Genomic DNA, 19,749 nt, shown 5'->3' with positions numbered 1-19,749 from the left:
ACGAGAATTGGCTTCAAATTAAGAAACTGAATGAAGGTTGGAGTTTGAGGCCCCAAGTTAGTTGGTCATCTGTTGGCTCACTTCACATCAAATTTACAGGCATATGAAAAAGTTTGGGAACCCTCCTTAATTCTTTGGACTTTTGTTTCTCATTGGCTGAGCTTTCAAAGTAGCAACTTCCTTTTAATACCTGACATGCCTTATGGAAACAGTAGGATTTCAGCAGTGACATTAAGTTTATTGGATTAACAGAAAATATGCATCATAACAAAATTAGACAGGTGCATATATTTTGGCACCTCAACAGAGATATGACATCAATACTTAGTTGAGCCTCCTTTTGCTAATCTAACAGAGCCTCTAGACACTGTCCTCCTATAACCTGTGATGAGTGTCTGGATTCTGGATGGAGGTATTTCTGACTATTCTTCATACAAAATCTCTCCAGTTCAGTTCAATTTGATGGACAGCCTGCTTCAAATCATCCCATAGATTTTCAATGATATTCAAGTCAGGGGACTGTGACGGCCATTCCAGAACATTGTACTTCTCCCTCTGCATGAATGCCTTTGTAGGTTTCCAACTGTGTTTTGGGTCATCGTCTTGTTGGAATATCCAACCCCTGCGTAACTTCAACTTTGTGACTGATGCTTGAACATTATCTTGAAGAATTTGTTGATATTGGGTTGAATTCATCCGACCCTCGACTTTAACAAGGGCCCCCAGTCCCTGAACTGGCCACACAGCCGCACAGCATGATGGAACCTCCACCAAATTTGACAGGAGGTAGCAGGTGTTTTTCTTGGATTGGGGTGTTGTTCTTCCATCATACAAAGCACTTTTTGTTATGACCAAATCACTTAATTTTTGTCTCATCAGTCCAAAGCACTTTGTTCCAAAATGAATCTGGCTTGTCTAAATGAACATTGGCATACAACAAGCAACTCTGTTTGTGGCGTGAGTGCAGAAAGGGCTTCTTTCTCATCACCCTGCCATACAGATGTTCTTCGTGCAAATTGTGCTGAATTGTAGAACGATGTACAGACACACCATCTGCAGCAAGATGTTCTTGCAGGTCTTTGGAGGTGATCTGTGGGTTGTCTGTAACCATTCCACAATCCTGTGCATATGCCACTCCTGTATTTTTCTTGCCCTGCCTGACCTGCTGGTTTAACAGCGACTGTGCCTGTGGCCTTCCATTTCCTGATTCCATTCCTTACAGTTGAACTGACAGTTTAAACCTCTAATATCGCTTTTTGTGGCCTTCCTCTAAACCATCAGACTCAACAATCTTTGTTTTCAGATCTTTTGAGAGTTGCTTTGAGGATCCCATGCTGTCTGTCACTCTTCAGAGGAGAGTCAAAGGGAAGCACAACTTGCAATTGACCGCCTTAACTACCTTTTCTCATGATTGGACTCACCTATCTATGAAGTTCAAGGCTTCATGAGCTCATCCAACCAATTTGGTGTTGCAAGTAATCAGCACTGAGCAGTGACAAGCATTCAAATCAGCAAAATTACAAGGGGACCCACATTTGTGCACAGCCAGTTTTTCACATTTGATTTAATTTCATAACTAAATACTGCTGCACTAAAAATCTTTGTTCGGAAAACACCGCAGTACTCAGATGTTCCTAGGAAATGAAAGACATACCACGGTTATCTTTTTTTGTTCAAAGTAGAGTAAATTATGATGCAGACTAAGAAGGGTTCCCAAACTTTTTCATATGACTGTATGATGGTAACAAGAAGAGAGGTGCCGGTGGGTAGTGGTAGCTGCTTATCGATATATTCTTGCTCACATTCGACATATAAAGTGTTCATTTACGGCCCACATTTGAGTTTGTCAGCCCTGCTGCAGTGGCTAAGACTCTGGACTTAAGACCACAAAGTTTCTGATTCAATTCCTGATCTCTGACCACTGAACTCCAACTATTAAAAAAAAGGAAGAAGAAGTTGTACCGTATCCTGATCATGTAAGCCATCTTAGTTAAAGGTGCCGGCCAAATGCAAAATAATAAATAATTTGGGGAATGGGGTGATGTACCCCACCGTGCTCAGAAAAATTTGCTCTAGGATTTCTGTTCTAAGTGTGCCAAACTCCTCTAGCTAGTAAACATGTCGTGAAGGCCCTGCTGCCACCTTCAAACAATGGGGCTCATTTTCGGAAGTCCCTTGGAGTCGACTAAAGGGGGGATTCGAGATCCTTGATCGGACGTCTGCTCATTGGCACCTGGAGGCTGCTTACACCGAACCGGTGAGTTGATGTTCATCTGGTTTCTGGTCCTTCGGAGTATCCTCTTGACGTTTCTGGTGTCGGTGCTGCTGCTGCCGCCTTCATCTGAGTCACTTGTGTCAGGACCGTTGGGAGTGCAGCCAGCAGCTGCTAGCGGTTTGCAAGACTGAAAAGAGAGGAAGGAGAACAGAAATGTAACTAGCATGCCGTGCTGAGAAAATGTCATCCCTGCTGTGACCCGAACTTTTCCCATGAATGACTGGAGGTCCACTGAATACTCCATTTTCCACCCATTATGACAGCTGATATTTTATATCAGGACATCCCGCTCAATAATCCTGTTCACCAATCAAGTTTTGAAGTTTTCCAAAGTCCTACTGTCCACCTCGGTCACTTATTCCATGTTTCTGTGGTTCTCAATGTGAAAAAATGTGTGTGCGAAATTTACCCTTAACAAGTTTCCAACAGTGCCCCCGTGTTCTTAATGGAAATTTTATTTTAAAGTAAGAGCTAAGATCCACTGCATTAATAATTAAATAATAATAAATGTAGGATGTCATGGCCTAGACAATGTTAGATTACACAACTATAAATTAATACTAGAATCCCTGAAGCCTACGAAAAAACTCGCAATCCCGGCCTGTACCATACATTTACAGCGGCTGTTACAGACTCAAATCAAATGTATGTTTTTATTGCATAATAGTAACAATAAGAGCAGCTCACTACTCAAAACGTTAAATCAGGGAAGTGGCCAGGATCAAACCCACGACCTCTTGATTATGCGTCTACAGTTCTTACCGCTGCACTACCAAAGCAGTCATGACAATGAAGTACACTAGCCCAAATTCTTTTTCTTCGGTCATATTCTTGAATAAAAGCGTACTTGTTTTGTTATACTTGTACCTTTTGTGAAAGAGCTTATTTGACATTTGGACTTCACTCTTCACACATTATACACTTCATGTCTACATTTTGTTGTTAGTACTAAACCATGAAAAAAGTTTGTCCTTTAGGTATGTGTTCAACTTTTCTGTCATCCTCCAATTACATAGATAGACCCGGAACACACAATGTGTGCACATATGTGCTCCATATAACGATATATTATTTACCCAATGCAACTCCCAGTACCTCACTAAGAGATAATCAAGGCTTGAGCTGGGAGAGCCTTTTGCGGTGGTGGGAGGATAAGATAGAAGGCTGCTTGTGCTGATCGAGACACTTACAAAACAAAAGACGCTGACGGAGAGGTGCGAATGAATTTAAGATGGGCCGGGATTACACGTTTTTTCTTAGACTTCAGAGATTGTAGTGTTAAAGAGAAGGCAAGTTACATGAGTTTGTACCAATTTTTCAGCACGGTTTCACACTTCCAAAGTACCATGAGCCTGCCACATTGCTGCTTGGCAGTGCCAGTGCCTGCATGAAGGCTTTCCAAGTGAAGTTCATTTAAAGTCTTCGCTATTTTTATTTGCCTTCCTCAGTTCTGTTGTAGTACAACAAACATGAAACATCAGACAGATGAGCCTCTCCTTAATATCAGTGGGACCCAAGACCCCAGCATTCCTCCTTTCCTCTGGACCATGCTGTTAGTGTTGTATCTGCAGGTGAGCACTCGTTGTCTGTCAGTATAGAGGATTTAGTAATCTTTAATAATATAATCTCCATCCAAATTCAAATGGCAGAAGTTATTCAACTCCTTGGGGCCCTCAAGCAAGGCCCTTAACCTGCAACTGCTCCAGCCTGGGTATGACGTTAATCTGCGTACAAGGGGAAATTTGGGGAGTTGGTGGCAGGATTGGCCCTCCAGCCCCTGTTAAAGAGCCCCATGCTGCTCCATTCCATTTGAACTTGTGTGGTGCTGCGGAATCACCTGTGGCACAGCTGACCTCGGGTCCTAATTGAGGTGGGAACAGCAACACGCTGTATCAGTGCATGCGGCACACCACTTTCTATTCTATTAGCTGGCTTTAGGTTATGAAAGAGTTAGAGCGTTGAAGGCTCATGTCTGTCTTTTTTTACTTTTCTTAATGCATGAAGAGTCACCCTTATCTACCAACCCCCTAGGTCAGCAGTGTGAGAAGTGATTTAGTGGGCATTGCGGGAAGGTCACCCTTAGGGTGGGTGATAACTGTGTTTTGGTTTGAAGAATTGTTGTGGTGTGAAATTTTGTATACAAGTTGATAAATATTTTGTATGTCTTTATTTGTAACTTAGCAATATAACATTAGTGTTATATCATTGATAAGAACAGCAATGGTTTGATGGTTAAGAGACCCCCACCCCATTAGGACTGAGTCTCTTTGTAATTTTACGACAGGGTCGGGGTGAACTGCCTCAGACCAGTTTGGCAAGTGATTCTCTGCAGGGCTCTCTCAATCAGCCCCCACATGGAGGCCAACTTCACCTTAACAAGTGCCATTGAGGGCTGCCGTGAAACCATTGTGTTGCACCAGAATTCTATTGTTCCAAAGTTGCCTGTTTGGTTTTAAATCGGAAGCCATTAAGTACCACGACATCCTATTGGCTGTAGGGTTTGGACAGAAAGAGTCTATAAATTTGCTTGCTTTACCCCTCCCTCCCTCCCTCTGTCTCTCTCTCTCTCTCTCTCTCTCTCACATCATCGCCATGAAAAGGACAACACAATGAAGAGCACAGCTCGGCAGCCATATTGAGACAGGCATGCGGCCTGTTCTGAAGACAGCTGACCAAAAATCAAACAACACTCAACGCCCCAAAATGACAAAAAAAAAACCAAACATCATCATTATGTGACCCCTTTGTGGCCCTCAGAATTGTGCTCCGGTTCATTCAGTTTGCTTTACTTCTCCTCGAGTGGAGTCCACCTGTGGCACGCTGAATGGACCGGACATCGTTTAGAAAGGTCCACGTGTATAGAAGGCTGTTATGGTGTGAAATTTTGAATAAAAATTGATAAATTTTTTGTACGCCTTTATTTGTATGGTTAAGTACCCCCCACCCCCTTTTAAGACTGAGTCTCTTTGGTTTGAGGCACCCAACCCTGTCATAAAATCTGCAGGGCTCCCTCAGTCAACCCGGACATGGAGGCCAACTACCGCGCTGGCAAACATCAGCTCAACACGTGGTATTGGGGGGCCGGTGTGAAGGTATTCTGTGCCCCATTGGTCTGCAGGATGGCCGTTTGGAATTGGTTTGTATCAGAAGCCTTTAAGTACCGTGACGCCCTATTGGCTGTAGGGTTTGGACAGAAAGTCTATAAATCTACTTGCTTTACCCCTCCCTCTCTCTCCCTCTCCACAACTGATGAAGGAGTCTCTCACACACCATGAACTGATAAGGACAACACACTGAAGAGCACAGCTCGGCAGCCATATTGAGACAGGCATGTGGCCTGTTCTGAAGAAAGCTGACCAAAAATGAGGACTTAACTAGAGACATTTTAAGTAACTGACAAGTCTGTGTGCCGCCTGAAACTACACATCAGCATTCATCAGGTTGTATGGTTGCCAGTATTCACTTGTACTTATTATTTATGAATATTATCAATAATATATTATGTAAATTATAATTTAACTCATGCTTGGCTTTTACTACACCTAATTGCCTGAGGTTATAGATGTATGAGGGAAGGTGGGGAGAAGTTATAAAGTACAATACCTTATAAACCGTGCTAAATCGATGGGACTTGAGGCAAAGGCTACACATTTACAATACAAAAGGGGAAAGCAGAGTCATAGAGAACGCTACCAAGACAAGACAAGAATAATGGTGGCAGAAAAGCAATTATTTCTGAAAATGCATGAGAACATATTGGTGGTATGGATACATTTTAGAATTTCTAGGGATTTTTATGGTTTCTAAAAGATCCATGGAAATGAATGTATCAAACTCTTCATTACTAAGGAAAATAAAACCTTTTGCCTGATTTTTCCATTTGTACTGATGGTAGTGTTTAATCTGTGCGACAAACTCCACCGCCTTGTGCTAAAGAAGACCCCACTTTGACGGCAAGATGTTTGCTTTGCTTTTCTTCTTTCTCTGCTCCCGGCTTACAGCCTCTGCTCCACCACAAACTAGACAAGGTTTTAAATGAAGTCATCCGTTTCTTTCTCCAAGTGAGCCTCTTTCAACCGATTGTGAGCAATCCGCGTTAAAACGACATTAAGCTAAGTTCCGTCCTTCATTTTTGTTTCGTGGTTGTACTCCTTTATTTTGCCAAGAGGCATTTTACTGCTTAGTACTGTTTTAGAAGGCTAAATTCGGAGAGAGCTAGCGCCCCCTACAGGGCTACCACTGTATTCTTGTTACCTTTCCCCGATCAGCGTTGTCATAACCTCCGCTCCAAACAGTTTCTGTCAAAGTCTTCACGTATTCTTCACGGCTGAAGAGATTTTACTAAAATGACCCAGCGTGCACTGCCCTAGTCACTTCAAAAGTGAATCTTCTTAAATATTTTTAAACTTAAGTTGCTGTTATTCAATTTTAACAGTATATGTAGAAATCTTGACAAATGATGTGGCCAATGTTCTTATTCTGCACTGTGATATCGAGCAGCTTGCACTGGGGTCGACGATTCTGCTCGATTTTGGCCATTGTTCGTCTCTTATGTATTTCTGCTTGGGCAGGAGTTGCTGTGCACTGACTAAGAATGGCAGTCACTGAATGGGCAGAAGGCAACACGACTGAGGACCACAACTTAAACAAGAACCAAAAATCAATCGCAGTCAAGAAACACGAGCAGAGATTCCATAACTGAGAAGAGCAAAAATGAATATGGAAGCGAAACGAGGGCTTATCTGTCAAAACTGGATAACCTGTCGCTGACGAGGACGATCTTTAAACGGTTGCTGTGCTCACGTCACAGAGGAATGTTTTGCAGTGTATTCTGGGACATGTTGCCAAGGTAACTGCAAATACAAAAGGCTCTAAAACAGCGACACGCCTATCGGAAAAACAAAACGTACTCAAAATCCACGCTTCTAAGAGAAGTCCGCTACGCCATTTTGGAAATCCTTGCACATGCAAACCCCGGATTCCGTTTTGAGAATACCAGGGATATATAATGGGTTGGATAATGGATGGATGGATATAATCAGAAAGACGTAGGAAATTTATGAAAACTGGAGTTTTAGAGTAGCTTCGAAACCCAACCAAGGATGCATTTGCAGAAAAAATTTATTGGAAAAAAATTGGGATATTTGACCTAAATCGGGTGCATTTTACTTGCGCTGTCTGATAGGATCAGTAGTTAACAGCGAAAACTTTAATAAAAATTACCTTGACGGCTGACATTTGAGCGAAGGTGCCATGGTACGGCCGGCATGTGAAATATCTTTTCCCCTTTGTCTTTCCATCATTTTCGCCACCTGCATGGTTAAAAAAAAAAATGAAATAAAATAAAAAACATTAAAGGCTATGCACGTCCCCTCAGGTTTTTAAGGGAAACCCTCTTCCGACAAATTTGTAAAAGTATCCGTTTAGCTTTTAGCCTGAATTCAGTGCAATATCATTTATTAAAGGAAAATGAAAAAGATCAGAAAAGTCTGAACCAACATTTTTAATAAATATACGAAAAAACTGCAAAAACATCAAATGTAAATGCAGTTTATATGCATCACTAACATCCAGTGTTTGAATGTGCTGCTGATATGATCCTACCGACTACGCTGCTGTTCAAAACCTTGGCCACTGTGTCCTCATATAGAGTTTAGATAAGGATGATGTGAGACCTTCGAGGACACCTTAGTGATAAGAAGGGGCCAAAGCCCCTCGGAGTCGCAGAAAACGGAAATAGAGCAGCAGTGAAGGCAAGGCGTACAGACGGACAGGACCATTTAGGGCGGGGGTCCTCAGTCACAGTCCTGGAGGGCCGCAGTGGCTGCTGGTTTTTGTTCTCACCCGGTTGCTTAATTAGAAAGTAATTCTTGCCAATAATTTGATTTCCTGGCTTGTTAGTGCTTTAACTCTGCTAGGTCAGGTCATGATCATATCTGAGATTTTCTTCCCCTTTCTAAGGATATCATCCAAATGATTTGAAGGCTAAAATGGAGGAGTAATTCTCAGTCCTTCACTTTTTTCTCTTCACTTTCCTGCCAAGTGTTTAATTAAACCCAATAGTGCATGACGGTAGTGAGACCAGCTATGGCATATGGGCTGGAGACGGTGGCACTGACCAGAAAGGAGGAGACAGAGCTGGAGGTGGCAGAGTTAAAGATGCTAAGATTTGCATTGGGGGTGACGAGGATGGATAGGATTAGAAATGAGGACATTAGAGGGTCAGCTCAGTTTGGACGGCTGGGAGACAAAGTCAGAGAGGCGAGAGTGCGTTGGTGTGGACGTGTGCAGAGGAGAGATGCTGGGTATACTGGGAGAAGGATGTGAAGGATAGAGCTGGCAGGGAAGAGGAAAAGAGGAAGGCCTAAGAGAAGGTTTATGGATGTGGAGAGAGAGGACATGACGGTGATGGGGGTGACAGAGCAAGATGGAGACGACAGAAAGATATGGAAGAAGATGATCCACTGTGGCAATACCTAAAGGGAGCAGCCGAAAGAAGATGATGAAGACGTGCATAAATACACACAGAGGTGTAAATGGTAACAAGCTAAATGGAGAAATGCTGGTCTCTTTTGTCATTTGCATGTTATTGCTAATTAGGAGAAATTAAGGACCAAGAATCCAGCCGTTTAAGACTAAACTAAGCAATAAGGGTTCAAAATGGTAACGAGCGAGACCACTAAAGTGAAGCAGAAGTGTTACTCGAGCAATAAGAGCTTCTTATTAAGCACCTGGGTTGGAGCAAAAACCTGCAGCCCTCCAGGACCGTGATTGAGGACCCCTGATTTAGGGGATGCCTGACTGACTAAGTCCATTTCAATATCAAATATCAATTTCAAAGCAAACTTTATTGTCATCTCAACCATATACAAGTTTACAGATGGACAAAATTGTGAAGCTCAGGGTCCACAGTGTAACAACATGAAGTGCAAATAAAACATTTAAATTAAAAGACAAAGAAGTAGCAGCAATATGACGTGTAGTAAGCAATAAGAACATTGCCGCAATGTATGGTATTGTGTAAACTAGATACATAAATATAGTCAATAAATATGTAATATAATAAATAAATAATAGATAATCCAGCACAGTGTGAGGTAGTACAGAAATGGCCGCACGACCCGGTGTACGCTGATAGTAGTTTAAGACGTGTAAACAATGACAGGTCAGAATGTTTCAAAGAATGTCAAAGTGCAAAATACGTAAAGGAGATTGTCAGTTCTTTTTTATATGCAACTCGTCTTTGTAGGAAAGTGGCTGGCATGTATAAAAGTTCTGTTTTTAGAGGTGGCTGAGGAAGTGTGGAAGATCCCAGGGGGATTCAGGTCCTTCAGTAAGAAAGCAATGTTGATTAATAAACACGTTTAGGTTTCATGAGTCTTGTGGACAAGAGTTAAGTAAGAGAGTTATACCGATGAATATTAGAATTTTATTCAATTGTTTCTAGTAAGTTTGGTTTTAAACTTGTGTATGAGTGTCTCTCTATACTATTGGAAGGTGATTTGCGTATTACTGTTGTCGCACACGTGCACGTGGGATGGGGCTCAGGGGCTCATAAGTGGGTCATTCCATGCCGGACCAGGGGGTGGCAGAGTGCACCGATCCTTTCTCTCTTTCCAGTGTAGACCGACCTTGTAAAATCCTACCCAGGCTCGATGATGTCACTTCCACTTCCTGCCCTGATGACCTCACTTATCAGGCTTTAAAGGCGCCATCTTAACCTATCCTTGTCAGTTCTGTTTTGGACTCGGTTTGCTGCTATTACTTGAACCACATTATACACGGTGGCCACCACAAACCTTTTCTGAGGTATCTTTGTAATTATTTCCCACTTTGTTACTGTTAGATCATGACATAGGGCACCATTCCAGCTGGCGTTGTTCCCATGCCTTACCGGCCAGTTCTGAAGTCTCTCGTGATTTCCCAGTTTCTAATGGTTTATGCGCTGCTCCCCACAACCCACAACTTGCTGCCCAAGGTCGGCTTGCCTACTCACAGGGGATGTCTAGTTCCACGCCGACGTAAATCTCCTTGCTGTTTATGCTCTCCAGCTGGCCTATGAAGCGCACCACTCCTTTCCGTCCTCTTCCCAGCACCACGCGCTCACCCAGCTTCAGAAAAGGCTTCTTTCTTTAAATAAATTTAAAAAAAAGAAGAAAATCTGCAAAGTAATGCCACAATTCCAAAATAAATGTACGTTTCACTTAAAAAAAAAGAAAAACACACGATACACCTAAACCAAAGAGAAAATCCATCGATATTTATGAATGGTTTTGTTACAGCGCCCTCTAGGGGGTACTAGGACTGCGTCTGTCTCTTTGCCAGGCTGTTGGATCCTTGAACATCAGAAAAGGCCGTTCAGCTCATCGTTGGTCAGTGCCCACTTGCCCAATGTACTCAGAACATTGTCACTTTGATGCCAAACTGGCACTGTTTGGAGGTGCTAGTGCCACCCTGTTAAGATCTCATGCCCTGTACTGACCAGTGTAGGCTGTTAAAATTATAAAGATGATTTAAAGATGAAGATTTTGTGTTTTCTCCACTCACCAATGTATGCTGCACAAAAAAATTAAAGGAACACATTTTAATCCGAGTATAACATCAAGCCAATGACACTTCTGGGCTATTGATCTGGTCAGTTAAGTAGCCGAGGGGGTCGTTAATCAGTTTCAGCTGCTTTGAGATGACCCCTAAAACAGGAATGAATGGTTTAACAGGTGGAGGCCACTGACATTTTTCTCTCCTCATCTGTTTTGTCACTCGTTTGCATTTGTCTATGGTCAGTGTCACTACTGGTAGCATGAGGCGATACCTGGACCCTACAGAGGTGGCACAGGTAGTCCAACTTCTCCAGGATGGTAGGCACATCAATACATGGCATTGCCAGAAGGTTTGCTGCGTCTCCCAGCACAGTCTCAAGGGTATGGAGGAGATTCCAGGAGACAGACAGGCAGTTACTCTAGGAGAGCTGGACAGGGGCCCTCGTAGAAGGTCCTTAACCCATCAGCAGGACTGACCGGTATCTGCTGCTTTGGGCAAAGAGGAACAGGATGTCCTCATATAGAGTTTAGATAAGGATGATGTGAGACCTTCGAGGACACCTTAGTGATAAGAAGGGGCCAAAGCCCCTCGGAGTCGCAGAAGAATTTTGGCAGAAAACGGAAATAGAGCAGCAGTGAAGGAAAGGCGTACAGACGGACAGGACCATTTAGGGCAGGGGTCCTCAGTCACAGTCCTGGAGGGCCGCAGTGGCTGCTGGTTTTTGTTCTCACCCGGTTGCTTAATTAGAAAGTAATTCTTGCCAATAATTTGATTTCCTGGCTTGTTAGTGCTTTAACTCTGCTAGGTCAGGTCATGATCATATCCGAGATTTTCTTCCCCTTTCTAAGGATATCATCCAAATGATTTGAAGGCTAAAATGGAGGAGTAATTCTCAGTCCTTCACTTTTTTCTCTTCACTTTCCTGCCAAGTGTTTAATTAAACCCAATAGTGCATGACGGTAGTGAGACCAGCTATGGCATATGGGCTGGAGACAGTGGCACTGAGACAGAGCTGGAGGTGGCAGAGTTAAAGATGTTAAGATTTGCATTGGGGGTGACGAGGATGGACAGGATTGGAAATGAGGACATTAGAGGGTCAGCTCAGGTGGGACGGCTGGGAGACAAAGTCAGAGAGGCGAGATTGCATTGGTGTGGACGTGTGCAGAGGAGAGATGCTGGGTATACTGGGAGAAGGATGTGAAGGATAGAGCTGGCAGGGAAGAGGAAAAGAGGAAGGCCTAAGAGAAGGTTTATGGATGTGGAGAGAGAGGACATGCAGGTGATGGGTGTGACAGAGCAAGATGGAGATGACAGAAAGAAATCTCTAGTTACTCTAGGAGAGCTGGACAGGGCCCCTCGTAGAAGGTCCTTAACCCATCAGCAGGACTGACCGGTATCTGCTGCTTTGGGCAAAGAGGAACAGGATGAGCACTGCCAGAGCCTACAAAATGACCTCGAGCAGGCAGGTTACTGGTGTGAATGTCTCTGACCAAACAATCAGAAGCAGACATCATGAGGGTGGCCTGAGGGTCTGACATCATCAGGTGGGCCCTGTTCTAACTGCCTGTCATTTGCCATAGAATACCAAAATTGGCAGGTCCACCACTGGCACCCTGTGCTTTTCACAGATGAGAGCAGGTTCACCCTGAGCACAAGTGACAGACGTGAAATGGTCTCAAGAAACCATGGAGAACGTTATGCTGCCTGTAACATCGTTCAGTATGACCGGTTTGGTGGTCTGGGGAGGCATATCCATGGAGGGGACGCACAGACCTCTACAGGCTAGACAACGGCACCTCGACTGCCATTAAGTATCGGGATGAAATCCTTGGACCCATTGTCAGACCCCGTGCTGGGGCAGTGGCTCCTGGGTTCCTCCTGGTGCACGACAATGCCCGGCCTCATGTGGCGAGAGTATGCAGGCAGTTCCTGGAGGATGAAGGAAGTGATACCAATGACTGGCCCCCACGCTCACTCGCTAGACCTCAAACCAATAGAACACCTCTGGGTGGGACATCATGTTTCAGTCCATCTGACGCTGCCAGGTTGCACCTCAGACTGTCCAGGAGCTCAGTGATGCCCTGGTCCAGATCTGGGAGGAGATCCCCCAGCACACCCTCCGTTGTCTCGTTGGGAGCATACCCCACCCGAGTTGTCCAGCTTGCATACAGGCACGTGGGAGCCATGCAAACTTCTGAGTACGATTTGGAGTTGCTGCAATGAATGTTTGGTCAAAATGGACCAGTAGACCAGCCTGCCTGCCGCATCATTTTTTCACTTTGATTTTCGGGGTGTCATTGAATTCAGCCCTCTGTAGGTTGATCATTTTCATCCCCATCAGATGATGTGCCATCCTTTCATTCCTAACACATTAACCAGTCAATAGCAGGATTTTTTTTCCCATTGAGATCTGATGTGTTTTCAAACTGGTCCTTTAATTTTATTGAGCAGCTTATTTGTTATACAGAATTTCTACTCTATTTGAGGTGACCTTTTGTGGATAACATGGCTTCATTAGGGTCATTAGGCTGTGACCCTTAGACACTCGCTGGGGTGGTTTGCACTCGAGTGTGAAGTGGCTGGAATGAAGATCAGCATCTCCAAGTCCGAGGTCATGGTTCCCATCCAGAAAAGGGTAGAGTGCCTTCTCCGGGTTGGGGATGAAGAGCCACCTCCAGTGGAAGAATCCTGTTCATGAGCGAGGGGAGAGGGGAGTGAGAGATCAACAGGTGGATCAGGGCAGCATTGGCAGTCATGTAGACGTTGTATCGGTCAGTCGTGGTGAAAAGAGAGCTGAGCCACAAGACAAAGCTCTTGATTTAGCAGTTGATCTGCCTTCCTGCCCTCACGTGTTATAATGAGCTGGGTGGAGTAACCAAAAGAACTCGATCACAGATACAAATGGCGGAAATGAGATTCCTTTGCAGGGCTCAGCCTCAGAGATGGTGTGAGGAGTGTAGACTTTCAGGAGGAGCTCAATGTACAGTAGAGCACCTGCTCATGCGCATCAAAAGGGGGCAGTTGAGGTGGCTCAGGTTCCTGGTTAGACACCTCCTTAGGGAGATGTTTCTGGCATGTCCAAATGGGAGGGGACCTTGGAGAAGACCCAGGACATGCAGAAATTTCCTTTGTCTCAACTGGAAACTCTTTTCCACCTCTCCATGTTAGGACACAGGACATGAGACGCTGGGAGGGCCAGTGATGTGCCCCAAGCGGAGATGTTAGGTTCTTCACAAATGGAGAAAGAGGTGATCATGAGATTGAGCAATGACTTAGTGATAGCATGTGGTACAGTGTGGTCCGTGGCTGACCGGGATCGTTTTAAATAAATAATCACCGCACTCGCGTCTTGCTAGGAGTTGACGTGGTAGCGCGGCGAGAGCAGTTCCCAGGTGGCAATGCAGGAGTAGATGGACCCACACCAAGGGCACAGATCTGGGATCGTCCGGGACCCTAATTGGCACCGGGAGCTGCTAATTGACACAGCTGTGCCACGTCCCCATTTTAAAAGGATAAGCGCCAGAGTGAGGAGGAGGAGGAGAAACGATTGAAAAGGAAAAGACAGAATGGAGGTTACTGAGAGAAGAAGGCAGGTAGGAGCGAGCGAGCAAAACAGAGCAGGCTTACGAAAGAGAAGGCAGGCCGCTGGCAGGAGAGCCACTGGGAAGGAGTGTGTGTATAGCTGAAACTTGGGGGGGCAGTCGGAAGTGGTCACTCCAGCTGAGCTGTTACAAGGAGCTGGAGTGACCGGGAGTTTGCACGGCCTGCCGTGGGAGGCTTAGAAGGCAATGACGTTTGAGCAGGCTTGGAAGGAGAGCCCCTAATGTGAGTACTATGGCCGTTGGGGGGCCTGAGTCTCGGTCCTGTGAGGGAGCCATGGGATGGCTGGCAACCAGACCTGTGGAAGGTCAGCTGAGACCGTCAGTAGGTGACTCCCCTGCTGCAAGGCCCGTATGGGATCAGCGGATGAACCGCCAGAATTAAAAGAAGGCGACACTGGGCTTTTAGAAAGGACTGTTCCTGCCAGTGGATTTTAACCTCGTTTTAAAGAAGATTTATTGATTTTAACCGCCACCTTTTCACCTGTTTTTATGGATTATTTATTTATGAATTTTTGAAGCGCTGCATTTTCTTTTTTGGGCACTAATTTGTTTTTGCAACCTTCCCCTTGCTTCATGTGGTGTCCTCATTTGCTGAGCTCATCCCGGTCATGACTATCGATGGCATTGTGTTTAAGAGGCTCCCAAATGAGAAGAGGGAACGTAGAGCGTCACACAGCAGCATTGTGAACCAACTGTGGTGGTGAGGCAGGACTGAAGTCCATGGAAGAAGCTTCCGATTTACCAGTCGGTCTGCAGTCGACTTTCCTCTCCATGTGGTCACAAGACATAAAGTACAGTAGGTAAAGACCAAAGCGAGACTGCAAGTACAAAATGGCTGATGTTAGGTTTCTGTGTAGAGTTTCAAAGTTCACTCTCTGTGATGGAGTGAGGAGCTCAGCAATAGAGAAGGACTGACGCTACTCTGGGAACAGCTGATGAGGTCTGAACGTGTAGTCAGCACTTCTCTTTGGTGTCTCCTACTGAAGGCATTTAAGATATGGCGCACTGGACACACTGAAGGATTAGACTGGGAGCGTCTGGGAATTCTTGGGATCAATGAAGTTCCTGGAATACGGTCACAAGTTGTCAAGGGTTGTCAAGGCATTGCTACCTCAACTATCCTCAGGAGAAACATGGTGGACGGGATGATGTTTAATAAAGTATGTCAATGTCAACACATGAATCAGGACAAGATTAATGGGCATCACAGGTAAATTAATGGAATTCATTGTTAACGAGAAGATTGAGCAGCACAGGGCAAGAACGGGCAACTGCACAGTCAGCGTGGGGTCAGAGCAGGGAGGTCGTGTTTTACTAACATGTGGGAATTCTACGAGGAGGCAACAAAAGGATACAATCAGAGCAGGGCACATGATGTTATTGATCTGGAGTTTCAGAAAGCATTTGATAAGGTGCCACATAAGAGGGTGGGCATCAAACTAAAAGAAGTGGGAGTTCAGGGTGATGTGTGTAGATGGGGGCATAACTGGCTCAGACACAGGAAGCAGAGGGTGATGGTGCGAGGAACTCATCAGAATTGGGTGATGTTAAGAGTGGTGACCAGCAGGGGGCAGTGCAGGGACTGCTGCTAATTTAATATATATGGAAATGATTTAGATAGGAACATAAGTAACAAGCTAAAGAATTACACATAGGAAGTAAAAATGTGAGGTTTGAATACACAATGGGAGCTCTGAAACTTTAAAGTACACCTCATGTGAGGGATTTAGGAGTCGTAGTGGACTCTAAGCTCTCCAGGCTACAAAAAGGACATAACAGCACTAGAAAAGGCCCAGAGAAGAGCGACTAGGCTGATTCAGGGCTACAGGGGATGAGTTATGAGGGAAGATTAACAGAGCTGAGCCTTTACAGTTTAAGACAAAGGAGATTAAGAGGAGACCTGACTGGTGTGTTTAAAATTATGAAGGGAATTCGTCCAGTGGATTGAGACGGTGACTTTCAAATGAGTTCATCAAGAACACGGGGACACAGCTGGAAACTTGTTAAGGGGAAATTTGACACAAACATTAGGAAGTTTTTCTTCACACAGACACTTGGAATAAGCGACCAACTAGTTTGGCAGACTGTAAGACTTCAGGGGCTTTCAAAACTCGACTTGATGTCATTTCGCAGGAATTAAGCATGTGGGACTGGCGAGTTTTGTTGGCCTGAACGGCCTGCTCTCGTCCCGATTATCCTAATGTTCTAAAAGCTCATCCCACTCATTTGTTGAAAGACTGGACCCAACCCTAATACAAAGTGCCGTTCTGTCACAGGTCACATTCACAATCGGCCAATCCTAGGCTGTTGTTTATTCCACTACAATGTGGAGTCCCCCATTTATAAGAAGTAAGACGTGTTAAGAAATTGTTTTGCTGTCTTGTGCTAAACTCATTTGAATGAATTTTTTTCCTCCATCAAATGACAATCAGTACCTCAGAATAACAAAGGGAAAACAGGATTTAGCAAATTTGTGTAAATTTATTAAAACTAACAAACTGAAATATCCCAGTGACACAAGCAGTCAGACCCTTTACTTGACACTTCGCTGAAGCTCCATTGGCAGCCATTCCGGCCTGCAGTCTTCTACGGTTTGACGTGATAAGCTTCACTCACCTGGATTTGGGGATTTTCTACCATCCTTCTCTGCAGATCGTCTCAAGCTCCGTTTGGCTGGATGGAGACTATGGGTGGGCAGTCGTTTTCAGGTCTCTCCGGAGATGTTTGAGTAAGTAATATGATCATTTTAATTTGTTCCTAACCCTCACCTATTCGGTTTCTCTTCTCGGTACTCAAATGTTGCACTGGGTGCCACTGCCCACCTGCCAAGTTGTTCTGCCTGCCAAAGGTAAAGTCATCTCTGATGGAGGATTGCAGGAATCGTCAGGTAGAGGGGTCCTTTCATTGGATTGGCTGGCCTAGCACTGACTCAGCTGTGGAATGGCCAATAGGGCGAGGCAGCTTGATGGCCGAGTTCTCCAGGACTCTGAAAAAATCCAAATCGTATTATGGGATATCATCGACTGTTAAATTCTGTTCCGTACTTGTAATAGTTCTATTGTATTGAGGAGTACTTGTGTTCTGTTCTGTGTATTGTGTTGTTTTGTATTGAGCCCCTTTATTTGACACCCACTGCATGCCTAACTTACCTGGAAAGGGGTCTCTCTCTGAAATGCCTTTCCCGAGGTTTCTTCCATTTTTTTCCTACTAGGGTTTTTTGAGGGAGTTTTTTCTTGTCTTCTTAGACAGTGAAGGCTGGGGGGCTGTCAAGAGGCAGGACCCGTAAGAGCCCATTAATACAATAAATTGTATTGTATTGTATGTTTGATTAGGTCCAAGTCTGGACTCCAGATGGGCCACTCAAAGACATTCACAAAGCTGTCCCTTAGTTACTCCTACCTTGTCCTACTTGTTGAAGGTGAGCCTTTGGCCCAGTCTGAGGTCCAGAGATCTCTGGTGCAAGTTTTCATTAAGGATGTCTCTGAACTTTGGATTTTGCTCCATTCAGGTTTTTCTGGACCTCGTCTACTCTCTCAGTCCCTGCTTTGGACTCCAGCCCATCATGCTGTACCCACCATGCTTCACTATTGAATGGTATTACACAGGTGATGAGTGCTGCCCGGTTTCCTCCAGACAGGACACTAATCCTGGGTTCATCAGAACAGAAAGTCTTACCTTCACAGTTGGTGAGTCCTTGTATTTGGAAACGCCAAGTGGACTTCCATGACTCTTTTACTGGGGAGAGGCTTTTTCCAGGCCACTTTGTTATGAAGCCCAGATCAATGGAGTGTTACAGTGGGGGTCGATCTTCTGGAAGTTTCCCATTTCTTCACACAGTTTCTCTGGAGTCCAGCCAATTTGGCCATCAGGTTCTTGGTCAGCTCTCTAATCAAGGCCTTTTTCCCACAATTGCTCAGTTTGGGTGGTCAGCTTCAGGACGAGTTGTTGAGAGTTGTTGTTCCATTTAAGAATTATGGAGGCCATCGTGCTCTTTTCAGTTATTTTTTGTAGCCTTCCCCAGATGTGTGGCTCATCATAATCCCATCTCTCAGCTCTGTCGGCATCTCCTTCAACCTCATGACTTGGTGTTTGCCCAACTGTGGGGACCCCCTATAGTCAGCTGTGTGCCTTTCCTAATCAGTCCAATCAATCAACTTGACCACAAGGTGGATTCCAAACGAGGTGTAGAAACATCTCCATGATGCGCAATAGATTGGGCACAAAATTCAGTACTCATCGCTACGGGTCTGACGACTTGTTCTGATGGCATATTTCTGTTTTGATTTTTAATACATTTACACACATTTCTAAAATGCTGTTTATTCTTTGATATTCTGAGGTATTGAGCGTTGCTTGATGAAGAAAAATTGAAAAATTGTGAAAATGATGGAGTAGTCTGAATACTTTCTGAAGGCGCTGTGAACAAATCAAACTTGAATGAATGTTAAATTTTCACCTGGCATGTGCCAATGCCACTCCTCGTAACCCAAAGGACTACAGAATGCAAACATTGTGAAGAAAGTGAAATCCCTTTTGACACTGAAGATGATCTGGGGGCCCTGATGGAGACTCGTTGGAAGTGTCGCTAGAATGGCGCTTACCTTTCTGCATATTGCCCACCGATGTCCTTCAGCGGAGCCTCTGCCCTGCCAGAAGCCTCTACACCGGCCTGCTCTGCTTCACTCCCAAGGCCCACTTCTTCTGCCGCCTCTTCTGTAGTGAAGTCCTCTGCACCACTCGGACCCTTCGGCAAACAAAGCAAGTTAGAAAAGGCTGGTGTGGCGTAACATTCTGGGGCGTAGTTAGTTGCTTAGAAAGTTTCTCAGACAGATCAACATAAAATGTCCATTGCTGCATGCAGTGCACTGTCGCAACATGGCTGCAGCGGCGGATGGGCAGCGGCGGCAGTCGCAGTGCGACACAACAACAAGCGCCTGAACTAGTGGCAGTGCCAGTCTAACACGTACTGCATAAGGGTAGCTTGGCGGCGACAATACGATGCAATCTTGCCTCTTGTCATTGTAAGTGGTGGTCCTCCCAGGTAAACATTACCATCGGTGTTTCTCCTAAACAAACATGTTCAGCACCACGATCACCTCATGCCAGTACCGCACTTTCACTTTAAATCTCGATCTCCACATCACTTGATAAAAATCGGAGTCCGACAAGTCAGAGTCCAATTCGAAATAATAAAATATATGCAAAACATCATCCACTGAGTTTTATGCTTTGTGCATTCGCGTTGCTCTCTTGCCACATGTCCATGCCTTTTTTTGCCGTTGTTTGCTTGTCGCCACTCACACTCACGTGGGGATTCGATGTCAAGTCAAC

At 44.7% G+C, this 19,749-nt stretch overlaps 1 protein-coding gene across 2 annotated transcripts in view; it reads right to left on the bottom strand.

Moving 5' to 3' along the window:
* Positions 1-2,034: 2,034 nt before the first annotated feature.
* Positions 2,035-19,749, bottom strand: part of LOC120530599 (CAP-Gly domain-containing linker protein 1-like) — a 78,167-nt gene continuing 60,452 nt past the window's right edge. Inside the window, exons 7-10 of one of the 2 annotated variants that reach the window (XM_039755020.1) lie at positions 19,020-19,162; positions 10,272-10,405; positions 7,499-7,587; positions 2,035-2,402 (exon numbers count right to left, since the gene is read on the bottom strand). In XM_039755020.1, coding sequence (XP_039610954.1) covers positions 2,145-2,402; positions 7,499-7,587; positions 10,272-10,405; positions 19,020-19,162 — 624 coding nt within the window. In that variant the 3' untranslated portion in view covers positions 2,035-2,144. The remainder of the gene's footprint in view (positions 2,403-7,498; positions 7,588-10,271; positions 10,406-19,019; positions 19,163-19,749) is intronic. The other variant, XM_039755021.1, reaches the window with a different exon arrangement.

The sequence above is a fragment of the Polypterus senegalus genome, chromosome 6 (assembly GCF_016835505.1).
Source record: "Polypterus senegalus isolate Bchr_013 chromosome 6, ASM1683550v1, whole genome shotgun sequence".
NCBI lineage: Eukaryota > Metazoa > Chordata > Cladistia > Polypteriformes > Polypteridae > Polypterus > Polypterus senegalus.
Note: the sequence above shows the minus strand (reverse complement) of the source record. Positions and strands in the feature narration are given on the sequence as shown.